Source organism: Trichoderma atroviride, chromosome 7 (assembly GCF_020647795.1).
Source record: "Trichoderma atroviride chromosome 7, complete sequence".
Taxonomy (NCBI): domain Eukaryota; kingdom Fungi; phylum Ascomycota; class Sordariomycetes; order Hypocreales; family Hypocreaceae; genus Trichoderma; species Trichoderma atroviride.
The window spans coordinates 1,022,995-1,038,418 of NC_089406.1; the positions used below are offsets into that span (position 1 = coordinate 1,022,995).

Sequence of the window (15,424 nt, forward strand, 5' to 3'; positions counted from 1 at the left end):
AAGAGGGACCGGGCGTCTAGGCTGACAGCCTGCTCTCTCTCGGAAGGTCGTAGAGGGCCCGGGAGAGGCTGTGGCGATTGGTTTGCCCTGCTCGGCTTGTGAAACGTTGTTGGGGGCTAGGGATAGGCTACGATGCAAAGACGAGGCTCTAACTGTGCCTGGTTATCCGAGTGAGTGAGTTGTTTTTTTCCCCATCGACTCATGGCTCTTCCATACATGACTTGACGACCAACAGCACTCTTACACGCTCTGCTGCACCCAAACGGCCTCAGCGAGTCAAACAACGGCCCCCTTAAAGCTCGGGAGACGGAACCAAGTGCCGCTGAGAAAATCAGTGAGTATCCCTGCTGTGGGATCGTCTCCTGCCTATTTGGGTTAACCGCCTGCCAGGCACGGGGCTGCCATTGGATGGCTGGAGAGCCGCACTGACGGGGGGTGTCAACCCTGAGCTAAAATGATGCGATGATGCGTCTTTGCGTGCATTCTTCTTTTCTTCTTCTTCTTTTTCACACGTGGGCCTGGTGACATGCATGCATGACTTGAGTTGTATGTTTTCGGTGTCCAGATTCCGCGATGGTGGCGGTGGGAACGATGCCATGCGGATTTTTTTTTTAGAGGCCCGATTAGCGGGAAACAGCGTGGAGAGACGGTTTTGATGGCCGGGTTACCCTGATGAGGAGCTGGGCTTGAAAAGGTAGGTCATGTTAGACGAGCTGGAATTATTACTTGGCTTGGGGAGCACTAATCAATAAGCTATTCTTTGTGTTTTTTTTAGGCATATTCATTTCAATCTGACGATCGCCATGTCCTGCAGAGATGCATGTTAGTAGTAGTGAATACTATGTACCTAAGTAGCTGACTCGAACATGTGTGTTTTCTGAACTCGGTGCTTCTAGTTCAACTGAAACATGTGGCATTTACCTTTTCGTCCAGCCTTCCGTGTAGCCGTCTTTGACAGCCTCCCAAGCGCCATTTCCTGTTCCTGTCGTGTGGCCAGTGACATATCGGACGACTTGAACTGAAGGAACAAACAATAGCACAATAGGCATGCCGTTATGCCCAACGTGGTTAAAACAAGCGTGGTTGACTCGAGGGCCACGCGGTGCGGCGTATTCCTGCTTGGCGGAGCCAATGGGCTTTGGGTGCTTTCGGCGTGGCCGGTGCGGGCCGGGGCCATTAGTGTTTGTTTGCTCTGCTCTGGTAACAGAATTTTTTTTGGTGGTTTTTTTTTTTTTTTTTTTTTTTTTTGTGAATCGACTGATGGGATATGGAGACTTGAGAGGCGGTAGCGCCTTGGTGTTTGTCGAATGAGGAAGCTGGGATGACAGGAGGATTGGTCGCTGTGGTTTATAAGCGCTTTGCGAATTAGTGAGAGGATTGGACCGGTGAGTACAGTAAGACGCTGCTGTAAGGGTATGAAGCTGTGAAATAAGGAACGAAGCGAAATAGCAAAATGATTGATGATTTGAACGGGAAAGCTGCTTCCGTATCAACGAAGCTCAATAGCATATAATCCTGTCAAGCAGCTTAATAACACCAAAGTCTTTAACTTGCCATGGGATTGCGGCCTCCTTGTCTTTCAACCCTGCCAAGTCTTACATGCAGATGCTAGAAATAGAAGTTTAAATTATTTCCAAGGTAGGAAATTTTGATATGGTAATTACAGAAGGCGCTTCTGAAGTAACGTTGAATTTTTGCCTTGACGCTGCCCTCTTCAACAGTTAATCTCTACTTTCGGCTTGCCAAGAGTGTCAATTTCGACTACTTGTACCATTTTCCCTCATGTCTAGAAACTTGTACCTGTCCACGCGGCGATTGATGAGTTCCATAAAGGTCATGGACCATCCTGGCTATAGCATTCATGCAAGGGGGACTACCATGCAGTAGCGGTATCTCATGGATCGTTGGATCGGGCTACCCAAGCATATGCTTGTTTCGCTGCAGCCTAGATGTGGGGTGTTTAAATTGAACATGGGATATTTATTGGGAATCTACTGTAAATGTTTATTAGTGCTTGTAGCATTAATACGCTCGAGTCGCTTATATTTACCAAAATAAGCAGTCTGGGCAGGTGAAATATGGGCAATGTTAGCTAATGAGGGGATTTACGCTCGTTTCGTGTGTCTTGGGTAAAGAGAGACGATTGACAAGGGTGGAAAAGAAAGCTCCCAATAGGCCTCGATATTATTCTAGTTTCTCAAGAGTATATTCCCGCATACAACTGTTCAGCAAGATACGGATGAGTGTTAATATTGGCGCACATGCATGATCCTTCTTTAAGCAATTACTCTGTGCGGCCAAGACATTGATAAGCAGGATGAGCTACTTAGGGCATATGGAGAATAAACGTTGCTTATTTGCAAAGGAGTTACGACAGAAAAGAATACAGGCTTCCTGGGAGCTATGTATCTTTTAAGAATATGGTGCGTGATCAATCGTGCTGCCATGGATCCATACTAGCAAGCGCACGTCAACTCCTACGTTCCTTGCTCATGGAGTCTATTCAAGCTAGACATCAAGGTAACTAAGATCTGCAGTGGAGAAAGCTGTAAACTATTGATTCATGAAATGTCGGCGCTTCTACATAGAAGGCCATGCCTGTGGTTGAAACCAGGGTGCCTTGACTGATCCTGTGCAGGTAGTGCCACTTGACGGGTCCCCAGGCAAATACCCTGTACTATCGCCGCTACAAACGCAACTGGGCTAGATGCTATACTTTAAGCTTTGAAGCGTTCTTTTGAATAGATATAGACTAACTGAAAGGAGATGTACGTGTATTCCAAGAGCTATCATAAGCTTGTTATCCGTTCAACCCTGCGTCTAGCGTGGTAAAAGCAGTCTTTACAAATGTGACTGTACGTAACAAGTTGATAAACTCTACTCATTGTGAGTAATAAATAACGCCGCGATTCACTAAAAATTGTTGTTTCATTTCATTTGAGTTCATCTATCCAGGAGAAGCAATAGGTTCCCTGCATGCCCCTCCAAGTGAGACAATCTTGCTCGTAGGATCGCATAGCTTGGAATTGACAGGGATAACGGTGGTTTAACGGTGGCTTTTTAAGTAGGCCAAGACCAAGCAGAAATTAATTTCTTGTTGCTGGTGACATAGCAATGCTGCCTATGAAGTATTTCTCTCAGTGGACTTCTTAATGCGTGTAGCATAAGACATCTAATAGAATATCCCTACGCTATATCTAGGTTGCCAAATTCACAGCCAGGCATGATGAAGAGTTGTGTGTGTATGTACCTACTAAATCATGAAACATAATCCATAATTTGCCCATGCTTCCTAAACTATGTACATATAATATTTTATCTACTAAATACGAAACCAAACCCCAAAGCGTGCCCACGTTTGCTGGAGCTATGTATATACAAAGTTTACTAATAATAAATCAAAACCCATAGCTTACATGTAGTTGCTGAAGCTATAGCTTTTAAGAATCCTGTTCAACTGTTGACTGTAGCCTGTGCTGTAATTCTTCTAGGTGTGACTTTCCATACTCATCCCTATAATTCTCCAAGATTTCTCTTCGCATGACACGTCGGGGGGGCTCTTCTACCTGTAAAAAGTTCAAACTGCGCACAGCCTTGTTCCGGAAGCAAATCCAGGCCGTCCATAGCTACCCAGCCTCGGGAAGCCCCATCTCTTGCTTGTTTCAAGAGTGGCGTATTCAATGTTTTGTATCCGAGTTCGATGATAACGCCGCCTGTTTGATTGGCCATCCATGCATCAGGCAGCTTGAACTCGGGAGATGGCGTATTGCCAATTGGATGCGTCGGGATACATGATATAATGATGGAGGGATACCGTTGATCAGATAGCCAAGGCTCATCAAGAGAAGTGAATATATGAAACCGTATCTCTTGGTTATCGGTAAACAAATTCTGCTCTCCTTCTTTGAGTAGCTTCTGGAAATGAAACACTAGTTTCTCCGCATTCTCCATGGTTCGATTGTAAATGGCAATGTTTTTGATGCCAACCTGTAGCGTAGCGTAAACGGCGGCGCGGGCCATACCGCCTGCACCTATAATGAGTCCCCATGTGGTTGGTCTTACAGCATTTGCGGGAGACAGTCCGCGGCGGATACATGCTCGAATACCGATCCAGTCTGTATTCTCGCCATATAGAGCTAAAACAGGACCAGCTCTATTTATTCCAGCAAAAAGCGCAGAGCCTGTTGGGATGGTGCCATCGGATTTGAGTTGGCGAATGGGAATCAAAGTATTGGCGGCCCCGATGGCTCTGGCGTGAGGACTTAGATATTTAGTCAAAGTTGTAATTTCAACTTTGAATGGTAGTCCAATAGATGCTCCGCCAAAGTGAGTATCGTATATCAGGTGTTCAACCCCTTTCAGAGAACCGCTCGAATAAGGCGCATAGTGATGTGGTATACCACAGGATGACAGTGCAGCATTATGCATGGCTGGAGACATACTGTATCCTACGTTGGCTCCAAACACGTAAAGCTTCATTGCATCGTATACAAAAGATGCATATAAGGCATTGGTGGCCTCCTTTGCCGTGATGTAGGGAAACGGATGGCCCATATCCTGGATTTGCGTTACTGGGCTAGATGCAACCAGTGTAAGAGTTTGGTTGAAGCAGGTCGAATGGCGGCCAAGATATCCGCTGTTGTACGCGATGAGCGGTATTTTTGTTTGAAGGGATGAAATCTTGGATTTAAATCGCGAGATGACAAAATTGTCGTCCATTGTTGTCGCTACTCGTACTAGCCGTACCATGTCACAACCCAGCTGGCAGGCTTTCTGATACCAAGATACCCATGACGGAGAGTCCCAAGATTGGAAGTCTGTTGAGATGAAATAGCTTCCAACAATTTTAGATCGGCTCTTTGAAGAGATGACCTTGGAGAGATCAGACTGGTCCAATCGTAAATCAACTGTAAGCATCTCCGGAGCGAGAGCCAAACTATGCGAAAGCAAGTCCAGGTATAACCGCACTATGCTGTTGTTGGGCACCTCAGGCAATTTGATGTGGAGCAAGATGGGCAGCATAGTGCTCCTTCGGACAATTCCCGTGGCCTCGGTAATTCTGTTAGTTAAGTTGTTGAAACCGCCAATAGGATCCCGGGTTGCTGACAAGTCGTTGACAAAGATTTGAACCGCGTCTACGCCAACTATTGAGTCTTGCAATTTCTCATTACCGCTCAAAATGTCTTCGATGAGCAGAGAGAGACAGTATGTGAAATTTCTGTCTTCTGGCGCAATGCTAGCAAGAGGAAATGCAGACTCGAAAAAGGGAATAGTCCCGGTTGGGTAAATGAGCGACAAGAATTTGAGGAAATGCCGTTCAGCTTGCTTCAAAGCCAAGTAAGGAGCGTTCGCCGTGGATCCACGGCCACCGATCTCGTATTGCTCCACATTCTTCTCCCGAACTTCGGAGACGTTGAAGAACTCCAGATTCGTGCAACTGCGATAGAACAAGTTGCTCATTTTCATCAAATTGCGCACTTTTGTCTTGTCTGTGAGCTTCAAGTGGCCTTGGATTGCATCGACATCCCGAAGGACATGAATGACTGGGTTGGTAGCTGTAAACTGTCGAAGAAGAATCTGAACATTCCTATCCATCCAGGGACAGACAATGATGCTCCCTGTTGGATTCTGCTGGAGAATCTCCTGCAGCACTTCTGCTTGCCTCCGCTGACATTCTGCGTTCCCATGGACTTGCTTGAAATTCGAGCTCGATGAGCCCGTAGCTGACTGGAATGCCACGTCCACATTGATGACCTTCTTTTTCAAAGCCGACGCGGCCATGATGGCCAATGTTGATTTTCCTGAGCCTCGGAGCCCTACCAAGGCCAGTGAGGCATCGGAACTGAAACCTGGGATCTTGCCGCTAGTGGGTGTGAGCGGCGGAGTAGGGGTTCTTGATGCAACTTCTGATCCAGAATTTGAGCCGATGAAGGCATATGGCCGCAGCCGGTCGACACTGAGCGGCCCTTCATTGCTCATCATAGTGGCCAACGATCTCTTCACGCCAGCCATGATGCCTCATTCTGCGTGTGGTTTCCAAACGTGTGGTGGTGTGGTAAGAGTCTCTTGCAACGTGAACATTGAATGGGTTTCCAAGTGTCAACTCGGCGCCTGTTACTACTGTTCTAAACTTTGTTGTGGCGCCAGGGATAAGCATTTAACCGGAACTTCGCCACCCGCCAGGAGCCTTTAGCTCCTTTTACCCCAGACTCTATCCCTATCAGTGGTGCGTGTATCCAATAGCACGTTGTGATTGCGTGGCAAGTGCCGAAGTCGCAGCTGAAGACTATCGTGAGGCTGAGCCTGTTTTGTCTCCTTAGCCTTTCAGTTGTTGATTGTGCAGAATCCTTCAGAGTTGATACTGGCGTTCTGAAAGATGATGCTGGTGCAGAGACAGAGAATTGGCAACACGGCAATCCATTTTTCGGCGCTGACAAAGATTTTCGGTGAGATATGATCGATCGGCATGTCGCCCCAAAAAAGATCCAAGGACGAGTCGGAACCTGCTAGGAAATCAGAGGCATCAACCACAGGAACCAAGCGACGGCGAGTGTCTCTGGCCTGTGATGCTTGCAGAACAGCCCGAGAGAGATGCGATGGCGGACGTCCACAATGTGGCCGTTGCGTGTCTCAGCGCCGGTCTTGTTCCTATACGCCTGCATCTAAGAAGAGAGGTATTCAAAGCGGATACCTGAGAGCAATTGAGCTATCGCTTGCTTGGTTGCTTGAGAAGACTCCCGACAATGAAGAGGCCCTACACCAGCTGCTAGTCAAGGATGACGGCAAAGATGGCGCCAACATTCTTATGAGCAAAGGCATATCCGCGAATAAGCTTCATAAGCGGTGGAGCAAGTGCCGCGTTCATAAGCAGCTTGAATCGCTACTTTGCGAAGGGGGAGCACCAAAAGTGGAAGCATCTAATACCGAAGATTCAGAAACAGACGACGACACTGCGGTGGAAAATACCGACTTGATAGCAGGTTCATCGGCAAGTCCTCACATGACAGACTCTGGAGCTTTTGACGAGGCTTTTTCTTTAAAAGAGCTCAAATCAATCAAACAACGGGCGACAAAACTACCTTCGAATTATCGACATTTCCTTAACATCTATTTTGCATATACCCATTGCTGGTTCCCGATACTCGATCGAGAAGACATTTTTGCTACCGCGACAATATGCGAGTCTCAGGCTGGAAGTGTATCTGATCGCCCGACGGAAGATGGCACAACCTCCTCTAATCTTGCCGTTCTCTGGTCTGCTGTAGCTGTTGCAGCTTTTCAAAATGCGCACTCTTCAGCTCCTCTCATCAGCGAGGGGGCTGTATCGCCGACAGAGATCTTTTCCATAGCACGGAGCCTGATCCCGCAGGAGGAAGATCAGTTCGATGTTTCCGGCATTCAAGCAAATCTTCTACACGCAATTATTCTGATCGGCCGTGAAAACATGCTGGCTGCATCACTCATCACAGGAAAGGCCATGCGGCTGATTTCATACCTGCGGGTAATGAATGGCGATGCGCAAAAGCCAGTTTTGGATAAATTAGCTGCCGCTTGTAACCTCATCGAGGTGCTAACATCGATTTGTATTGGGCAGCCATCCCGGATACTGGATATGAGAAATGTCCAGCGGACTGGTCTATCAGATTTGGGCTTCACTGATTCTTTTTCTCCGGCCTATGGGTTTGGTAAACTCTCACTAAATCCCATCTCTGCTCGCCCTCAGATACCCCCTCCTTTTGCTCTGGACCAGTTGAGTCGATTTGCCCAGATTTTAAGTACTCATGCTGCCGAAAAGCTTCATCCAGACGACCCTGGTAAAGCTATTACCGTCGGGGATCTTGTATCATCCTTGGATCCACAGTTCAGCTTTTGCAATTCTGTTATTGCCGGAGAGGCAACTCCAATGGTACCTTCAGCATTTCTCATCCAGGCCATGTTCTTAGCCGCAACCGTTGAGCTCGTCCCGGGCCAACGATCTTCCCTCACGTCTAATTTCCTAGAGGTGGTTGAATCCAGCATATCCAATTTTGGGGCATGTGGGACTCCGCCTATCATCGTTGCTCTGTTTTCACTCGTTCAACAGAAAGGCATCATTGATGAAATGCTGACATCTGATACCAACAGATGGAATTTAGCATTAAATACAATCAAGAGAGTGTGGCTGCCAGATGAGGCAGCTCGGAATGCAATATCGCCTAAAACATCAACATCAATATCCGGTAATTCTTGGGGGAACATCTCCGGACTGAAGCCATTGGGCCAGGGCAATCCAATGAGCTACCATGAAGAACCCCCAACAAGATCCATTCGCCAAGGATATGGGCTATTCCCCACGGAGGCACACATACCCCCCCAGCGGCCAGATTTATATGGAAAATCAGCATAAATATTCTCCCGCCCAGCCTCCGCCGAATCTCGGTATGCAGTTTTTACCAACCTTGATCGGTACAATGCAGCCCGTTAGCCGGGTCATACAACCAGGAGAATCTCAAACCAACTCGGTCGACTACGAGGCAATCCTGGAGGAGCTGGGCAACATCGACTACGCTGACAGCAGCATTGAAATGGATCCCCAGTTTATGATGAATCTTGGATTTGCTCCAGGGTGTACTCTGGAAGAATTGTTTCATGCCGATTCCGGCGCCTAATTAGCCACTTTATCACTTACTAGAACCAATATACCTATTCGTGATCTTTACTATTTACAAAAATGCAAGTTTTGGTTTTCACAAGGCATTACATGGCTTGTAGATGCAGGGCGCTCAACCATTTGGCCATTCTACGTAAGAGGCTGCCAATGGTCACATGGATATTTTTTTTTTGGCTCGAAACTATTGATGCGTGCAGGGCTAAAATGCTTGCCGCTTCCCGTCTGGATATATCTTTATCCAGGCATGGGTGGCGGCTCCACAAGCAAGCCAGTCCACCAAAGAACCAAATCTTCGGCTGCCAGTCCATCAACCCCAGATTCATCCAGTAATCAATCTATGCCGAATGTACATGCATTAGCTCCTCGCTACTGACTTCTTCCCCATGGGGAAAGCTGAAGACGACCTTATGGCTGATCACTGTCTCGTATAAGTTGACCAATGGACACCAAAGATTCCCTCTGCTCAGGAGCATTCAAGCCAACTGGCACTCTCGCAGTGTTCAATCATCTTTCACCATGACTCTCCTTGCATTAAAAGAAGATCGGCCTACGCCCAAGGCCGTCTACAACTGGCGGGTGTATGCCTGCGCTGCCACAGCATCCTTTGCAGCATGCATGATTGGATACGACTCTGCCTTCATCGGCACCACTCTTGCTCTCCCTTCCTTCGAGGCAGAGTTCAACTTTGCGCAATACACCCCAGCCCATCTCACACTAGTCCAGCAAAACATCGTGTCCGTATATCAAGCCGGAGCCTTCTTCGGAAGCTTGGCGGCCTACGTCTCCAGCTACTTTCTTGGACGTAGGAAATCCCTTCTCGCGTTTGCTGCTCTCTTCATGATTGGAGCGGGCATGATGCTGGGTGCCAATGGCAGTCGTGGCCTTGGTCTCATCATCGGCGGCCGCGTTGTAGCTGGCTTCGGAGTGGGAGGATGCTCCAACATGACACCGATATACATCTCTGAGCTTGCGCCGCCAGCAGTGCGTGGACGTCTCGTGGGCCTCTACGAACTCGGGTGGCAAATTGGTGGGCTTGTTGGGTTTTGGATCACATATGGCGTCAACACAACCATGGCACCTAGCAACACCCAGTGGCTAATACCTTTTGCCGTCCAATTGATCCCCGGAGGACTGCTGCTGATTGGTGCCATATTCATCCCGGAATCTCCACGCTGGCTCTTCTTGAAGAGCAAGCGAGAGGAGGCTCTGAAGATTCTCTGCTGGATGAGGCAGCTCGACCGCGAAGACAAGTATATCGTGGAAGAAGTAGGTTTCATCGACGAAGAACTGGAACGGTACCGCCGAGACGTCGGTGCTGGTTTCTGGAAGCCATTCCTGGCTTTGAAAGAGCGCAAGATTCAATGGAGATTCTTGCTTGGCGCCCTTTTATTCATTTTCCAGAATGGTAAGATGTCATTGAGTCCCAATATGTAATAATATGTTGCTAACAAGCTGAAGGCTCCGGTATCAACGCAATCAATTACTACAGTCCAACTGTCTTCAAGAGCATCGGCATCACAGGAACAAACACAGGCTTTCTTACGACAGGAATATTTGGAGTTGTTAAAACGGTTTTAACGATCGTGTGGCTTCTTTTCCTGATTGATCGTATGGGTCGGCGCAATCTTCTGATGATTGGTGCCATCGGCGGCTCGCTCTGCATGTGGTTCATTGGAGCATATATAAAAGTCGCCGACCCTGCCTCCAAGGTGGGTGGTAATACCACACTATCCTCTGGAGGCATAGCAGCCATTTTCTTCTTCTATCTATGGACGGCATTCTACACGCCTTCCTGGAACGGAACGCCTTGGGTCATCAATTCCGAAATGTTTGACCAAAACACGCGGTCTCTTGGTCAAGCCAACGCAGCGGCCAATAACTGGTTCTGGAACTTTATAATTGCGAGATTCACCCAGCAAATGTTTGAGGCGTGGGGATACGGGGTATACTTTTTCTTTGCTTCTCTCATGATAATTTCTGTTGTCTTTGTATTTTTCTGTATCCCAGAGACGAAGGCGCTGCCGCTTGAGGCCATGGATCGGCTTTTCAAGATCAAGCCGACCTGGAAGGCAAACAAAATTCTGCTGGAGGAGCTTCGAGCTGAGAATGAGGATTTTGCGCAAAACACGCGAGGGATTAATTGGGACAGCGAGAAGGATTTCGCAACTGAGCAGGTGGAGGGTGAGACGACGAACGTGTAAACGATGCGACGAAATATCCAAGTAGCGAAGCTTTACCAATATGAATATACATCATTAGTGTACATCTTTCTTGATTAAACATCATATCTCCGATAAATCCCTTGTTATGTCTTGATTACATCTTTACTGTAGACTGAAATATTGCTCAGGACGTAATGTTTGCGCAAGAATTATAGGCAATGTTGACTAGACTACATGTACCGTGCTGCCCCGACACCCAATGAAACAGATGAAAGCTAGAGATATAGGACGAAAAAGTGAACAAGTACCGCTTTTGTTCTGAAAAGATATAATTATTGAAGACTTTTGTTCTATTTCAGTGTATGTAATTATTACAATTTGGCTTGTGATCTCTGAGCTACATTTGCCGCAATTGCCGCCTTGACTTTCTCGGCCGGCAGGCCCTCAATCGTGTTCCCTGTCCAATACGTGTCTTGCTCCAGTCCCTGCCATATTAACGCCTCTGTCCCCAAGATTACATCCCACCCTTTCTTCTCAGCAAGCATGCCCAAAGCAGTGAACGGCGTGGGGTTGTAGCACATTTCAAGCATGGCGCCCTTGTGCTCCTTATCCAATAATATCTCAGTGATCTGCCTTGCCAGCTTCTCCTCTGCTGTCTGTGGTACGAAGTCTGGCACACAAGCAACAATAGCACCAGGTCCGGCAGCATTTCTGGCCTGGCCGGCCGTGGAAATATGCAAGAGATCTTGGCCATAGCCTCGCGATGCGCAGTCTCGGATGACAGCCTCGACTTCAGAAGCGTCCCGGTTCACGAGATATATTTCTTTGACATTCATCCACTTTCTCAGAGCGTAGATGGCACTGCGCGCTGCACCTCCGCCGCCGATGACGAGAGCCGGCCGGTCATGGTACGTGAGGGCCGGATCTTTGACGTTGTAGAAAAAGGAGTCGCGGATGCCGATGACGTCCGTGTTGGTGCCGCATAGAACTCGTCGGCCATTGCGGTTTTTGAAAAAGACAGTGTTGCAAGCTCCCACGTCGCGGCACTCATCTGTCATTTCATCAAGATAGGGAATAATGGCCACTTTGTTGGGCATAGTAACAGATGCACCTGAAGGAGACACCCACGATTAGATAAAGACTTAGCTATAAGAGGCGAATGACAAATATTTACCGAAACATGATGGGTGCTGTACTAGATCCAAGAACAACTGTAGGTCTGATGAATCAAGGCGAAGTTGGCTCCAGTGGAGGTTAAGATGGTCGTAGATGACCTGGTGAAGAAAAGGAGAAAGTGAATGCGTGAGTTTCTTGCCAAAGAGGTAACCGTGCTTGTCGAGCCCGGCACGTTCTGCTTCGTTGATACCGTCTTGGGCTGATAGTGCCATGATGCTTGCTAGAAGGTTGGGTGAGGTCAACAGTGATTTCTTCGATTCTCAAAGAGATTGAGATGGGCCATTATAATGGCGGTATAGGAATCACATATCGTTTTCAAGAAACACCTAACTCGTAACAAGGTTATCCGAGCTGTACGGATCTCTCGCAACGGTTGCCGCATTGAAGAATACCGAATATCCGGCTTTCTTCCCATCATACTGGATACTAGTCGTGGGGGTCACTTGTTGGTGGGTTATGTCCGCCATCCGGCTAAAGCTTTACCCTGAAACATGATCGCTGGCTAAAACAAAACGCCCGTAGCTTATACGACTACATGCCAATAGAGTAATACATGTAGGTTCTGTAATAATGACGATTCTACAGATATTCGCTCCTCGCGCTTCGCTTTTAAGCGGCTCAAGTCATGCCGACCGGTTGCAAACTTTAATCCGATCTCCTTTCTCTATCCAAGAATGCTTCAATCTTTATCCGACACTCGCTCTATAGAACTAATTTCTCATGCTATCATATTTCATCTTTAAATAGGTAAAAGACCTGTAATCTAATTTGTAAGAAAGTGTACCTCATTTGTATAAAATAGCTTCGCTGTCTCCAACGTGTAGAAACTTCTGGGTAATATATCGTGAAACAGGTCACTGATCCATGACAAAACTTGAATAATCATATAATCACTATATACATCAAGCCCTCTTTTGTAATATTAATTTTACCATGTCCTATAAACCAAGCATTTGCACTGTATCCCTTGGACGATGTTCTGCGGGCCACTCCCTTGAACATAAGCTTGACATGGCGAAGAAATACGGATTCCAAGCTATCGAACTGTTTTTCGAAGACCTCGTGGCTTTGACACAATCGATGCCGGGAGGGAACAAGCCGAGCAATCAGCTTGCCGCTGCGGCTATGATCCGCCAACTTTGTGATGACCGCCAACTCTCGATATTATGTCTGCAGCCCTTTATGCACTATGAGGGCCTGGTAGACAGAGAAGCTCATCAGCAAAGGTTGAAGGAGGCGAAGCTTTGGGTGCATCTAGCACATATTCTTGGAACTGACTTGATCTTACTGCCGAGTAGCTTCCTGTCTCCTTCAGAAGTCTCGTCAGATATGGATACTATTGTCCATGATATGATTGAGATTGCTGAAATTGGCCTCAAGGCCACGCCGACCATCAGATACGCATATGAGGCTTTGTGTTGGGGCACACGAGTGGACACATGGGAGTCTAGTTGGGATATTGTGCAAAGAGTCAACAGGCCTAATTTTGGCCTATGCCTCGACACTTTTAACATTGCCGGTCGAATCTATGCAGACCCATATCTATCGTCCGGCAGAACGGAGAACTGCGACGAGGCGATTGAGGCATCTCTGCATAATATGGCCGCATACGTCAATCCGCAAAAGCTGTTCCTCGTCCAAATGGCAGACGCAGAGAAACTAGCCCAGCCACTTGATCGCAATCATCTATTCTACAATGAAGAACAGCCACCTCGGATGAGCTGGTCTCGGAATGCTAGGTTATTTTACGGAGAGACTCACCATGGCGGATATCTACCTATCAAACGAATCTTGGACGTTATTGTTCGTGAGGTCGGATACCAAGGCTGGTTGAGCTTTGAAGTATTTAATAGATTTCTGCTAGATACTGATGATGGAGTGCCGGAAATGATGGCAAGCAGAGCAGCACAGTCATGGAGACGGATGAAGCGCGACCTGGGACTTGATCGGTCAATCGAGGAACATAAGACTCAAGCTTTATTGTGAACCCAAGCCTTCCTAGTTCATATCAGATAAGAGAAATGATAATTCTATTTTACAATTTTGATGCCCCGGCATTGATCTTCATATGCCTCGCCGCAAATTCGATTGCTGCTGTATATCCAAACACTCCTAACCCACAAATGACTGCCTGTGCTTTGTCGCTCAAGTAACTATGCTTCCTCCATGGTTCTCGAGCATGTACATTTGAGACATGGAGTTCTATGAATGGTATTCCTACGCCAAGTAGGGCGTCTCGGATCGCCACGCTTGTGTGCGTAAAGGCTCCAGGGTTGATGACGATGCCGTCGATTTCTCCTCGCGCCGCCTGAATCCTATCTACAATGGCTCCTTCGTGGTTGGACTGGAAGGCCTCGATTTGTACAGAAAGCTGATCTGCCTGCGCTTTGGCTTGATTGATGACATCATTTAGTGTTGTTGAGCCATAGATTTGAGGTTCTCTAGTCCCAAGCAGATTGAGGTTGGGGCCGTTGATAAGAAGAATGCGCTGCGCCATGGTAGAAATAAGTTTGCTGATGACTGAATCGAGATTTTGTTGATACAGATGGATGATAATGGCAATTATCTACAAATGTTAGTATATTTTACGCTACTACCTATTTATTATATATGTAAGTGAGGGGAGAGGCGCTTGGTTGCCGGGGATAAAGATTCATCCATTTATACGTGCTTAGCATAAACGGAGACGCAAACCCGACAACCATCTTGTTTAGCAAGGTTTCTCAAGAGTTATTTATACTATCGCGCTCTTCCCCGGATGTATCCAAAATGCTTGAAAATGTCGAGAAAAGCCATTTTACTATGAGGTTGCTAGACTAATCACAAGCTACACAATGTAAGATTACCTAGGCGATGATTTATGGGTATCTCTGAGAATGCTCTTTGTACAATATGCTTTAAAATAGCCCTATGGCAACACTCTAGATCAATTACAAAAGAAACTCAATGTCAAGCTTGCCAAAATACATAGAAACGCGTCTAAAAGATCAATAAGCTGTTGAAGCAACTAATTGAATACAAATCATGGGCTGAAGTGAACATTTGTTGAAAATGACGCCCGATAGTCAAAGCGAAGAGCTTGGCAAAGACCAAGCTATGCGCATCGTAAATTAGAACGCGATATTTTATTGCCCTCCAATAAACTGATACCGCAGGCAGCCAGCGTCTATGTACCCGCCTACACCACCATTATTACCTGATACCAATTAGTTAAATTCAACCGATGCGGGCGCTTAGACACTTACACCAATCATATGCCCAAGTAAGTATGTACGAGCAGTGAGGGCTGAGGTCATTTCCAGATGGAAGAGAACCTAATGGAAGAGAAGGATCTTGGCTTTCGACCGCTGTCTCGCAACCATCAATCCAGGAAATAGAATAGAAGTAATTTGTTCCATCAGGATTTGCGTTATATGTTATAGGCTTACTATGGGAG

The 15,424-nt window shown here is 47.0% G+C and overlaps 7 protein-coding genes across 7 annotated transcripts; 4 read left to right on the forward strand and 3 right to left on the reverse strand.

The window, feature by feature from the left end:
- Positions 1–3,252: 3,252 nt before the first annotated feature.
- Positions 3,253–6,073, reverse strand: TrAtP1_012337 (uncharacterized protein). The gene has a single exon (XM_014090267.2). The coding sequence runs from the start codon at positions 6,010–6,012 to the stop codon at positions 3,514–3,516; it is 2,499 nt and encodes an 832-aa protein (XP_013945742.2). The 5' UTR covers positions 6,013–6,073; the 3' UTR covers positions 3,253–3,513.
- Positions 6,074–6,466: 393 nt separating this feature from the next.
- Positions 6,467–8,386, forward strand: TrAtP1_012338 (uncharacterized protein; the record flags this gene model as incomplete). Its single annotated transcript, XM_014090266.2, has 1 exon — positions 6,467–8,386. The coding sequence occupies one exon, from the start codon at positions 6,467–6,469 to the stop codon at positions 8,384–8,386; it is 1,920 nt and encodes a 639-aa protein (XP_013945741.2).
- Positions 8,387–8,450: 64 nt separating this feature from the next.
- On the forward strand, positions 8,451–8,648 carry TrAtP1_012339 (uncharacterized protein; the record flags this gene model as incomplete). Its single annotated transcript, XM_066115488.1, has 1 exon — positions 8,451–8,648. The coding sequence occupies one exon, from the start codon at positions 8,451–8,453 to the stop codon at positions 8,646–8,648; it is 198 nt and encodes a 65-aa protein (XP_065971587.1).
- Positions 8,649–8,971: 323 nt separating this feature from the next.
- Positions 8,972–10,889, forward strand: TrAtP1_012340 (uncharacterized protein). Its single transcript, XM_014090265.2, has 2 exons — positions 8,972–10,055; positions 10,109–10,889. Exons 1-2 carry the CDS (start codon positions 9,167–9,169, stop codon positions 10,849–10,851), a joined length of 1,632 nt encoding a protein of 543 aa, XP_013945740.1. The 5' UTR covers positions 8,972–9,166; the 3' UTR covers positions 10,852–10,889.
- A 294-nt stretch (positions 10,890–11,183) lies between these two features.
- TrAtP1_012341 (uncharacterized protein) lies at positions 11,184–12,386 on the reverse strand (the record flags this gene model as incomplete). Its single annotated transcript, XM_014090264.2, has 2 exons — positions 11,987–12,386; positions 11,184–11,923 (listed from the first exon to the last, which is right to left on the reverse strand). Exons 1-2 carry the CDS (start codon positions 12,198–12,200, stop codon positions 11,184–11,186), a joined length of 954 nt encoding a protein of 317 aa, XP_013945739.1. The 5' UTR covers positions 12,201–12,386.
- A 613-nt stretch (positions 12,387–12,999) lies between these two features.
- On the forward strand, positions 13,000–13,974 carry TrAtP1_012342 (uncharacterized protein; the record flags this gene model as incomplete). Its single annotated transcript, XM_014090263.2, has 1 exon — positions 13,000–13,974. The coding sequence occupies one exon, from the start codon at positions 13,000–13,002 to the stop codon at positions 13,972–13,974; it is 975 nt and encodes a 324-aa protein (XP_013945738.2).
- Positions 13,975–14,023: 49 nt separating this feature from the next.
- Positions 14,024–14,485, reverse strand: TrAtP1_012343 (uncharacterized protein; the record flags this gene model as incomplete). The annotated part of the gene is made up of 1 exon (XM_014090262.1): positions 14,024–14,485. The coding sequence occupies one exon, from the start codon at positions 14,483–14,485 to the stop codon at positions 14,024–14,026; it is 462 nt and encodes a 153-aa protein (XP_013945737.1).
- Between the last annotated feature and the right edge of the window lie 939 nt (positions 14,486–15,424).

Excerpts from the sequence above, each read along its gene's own strand:
- TrAtP1_012337 (XM_014090267.2), bottom strand. The coding sequence starts at position 6,012 with ATGGCTGGCGTGAAGAGATCGTTGGCCACTATGATGAGCAATGAAGGG.
- TrAtP1_012340 (XM_014090265.2), top strand. The coding sequence starts at position 9,167 with ATGACTCTCCTTGCATTAAAAGAAGATCGGCCTACGCCCAAGGCCGTC. Across the intron at positions 10,056-10,108 it reads TTTATTCATTTTCCAGAATG|GCTCCGGTATCAACGCAATC; the intron begins GTAAGATGTCAT and ends AACAAGCTGAAG.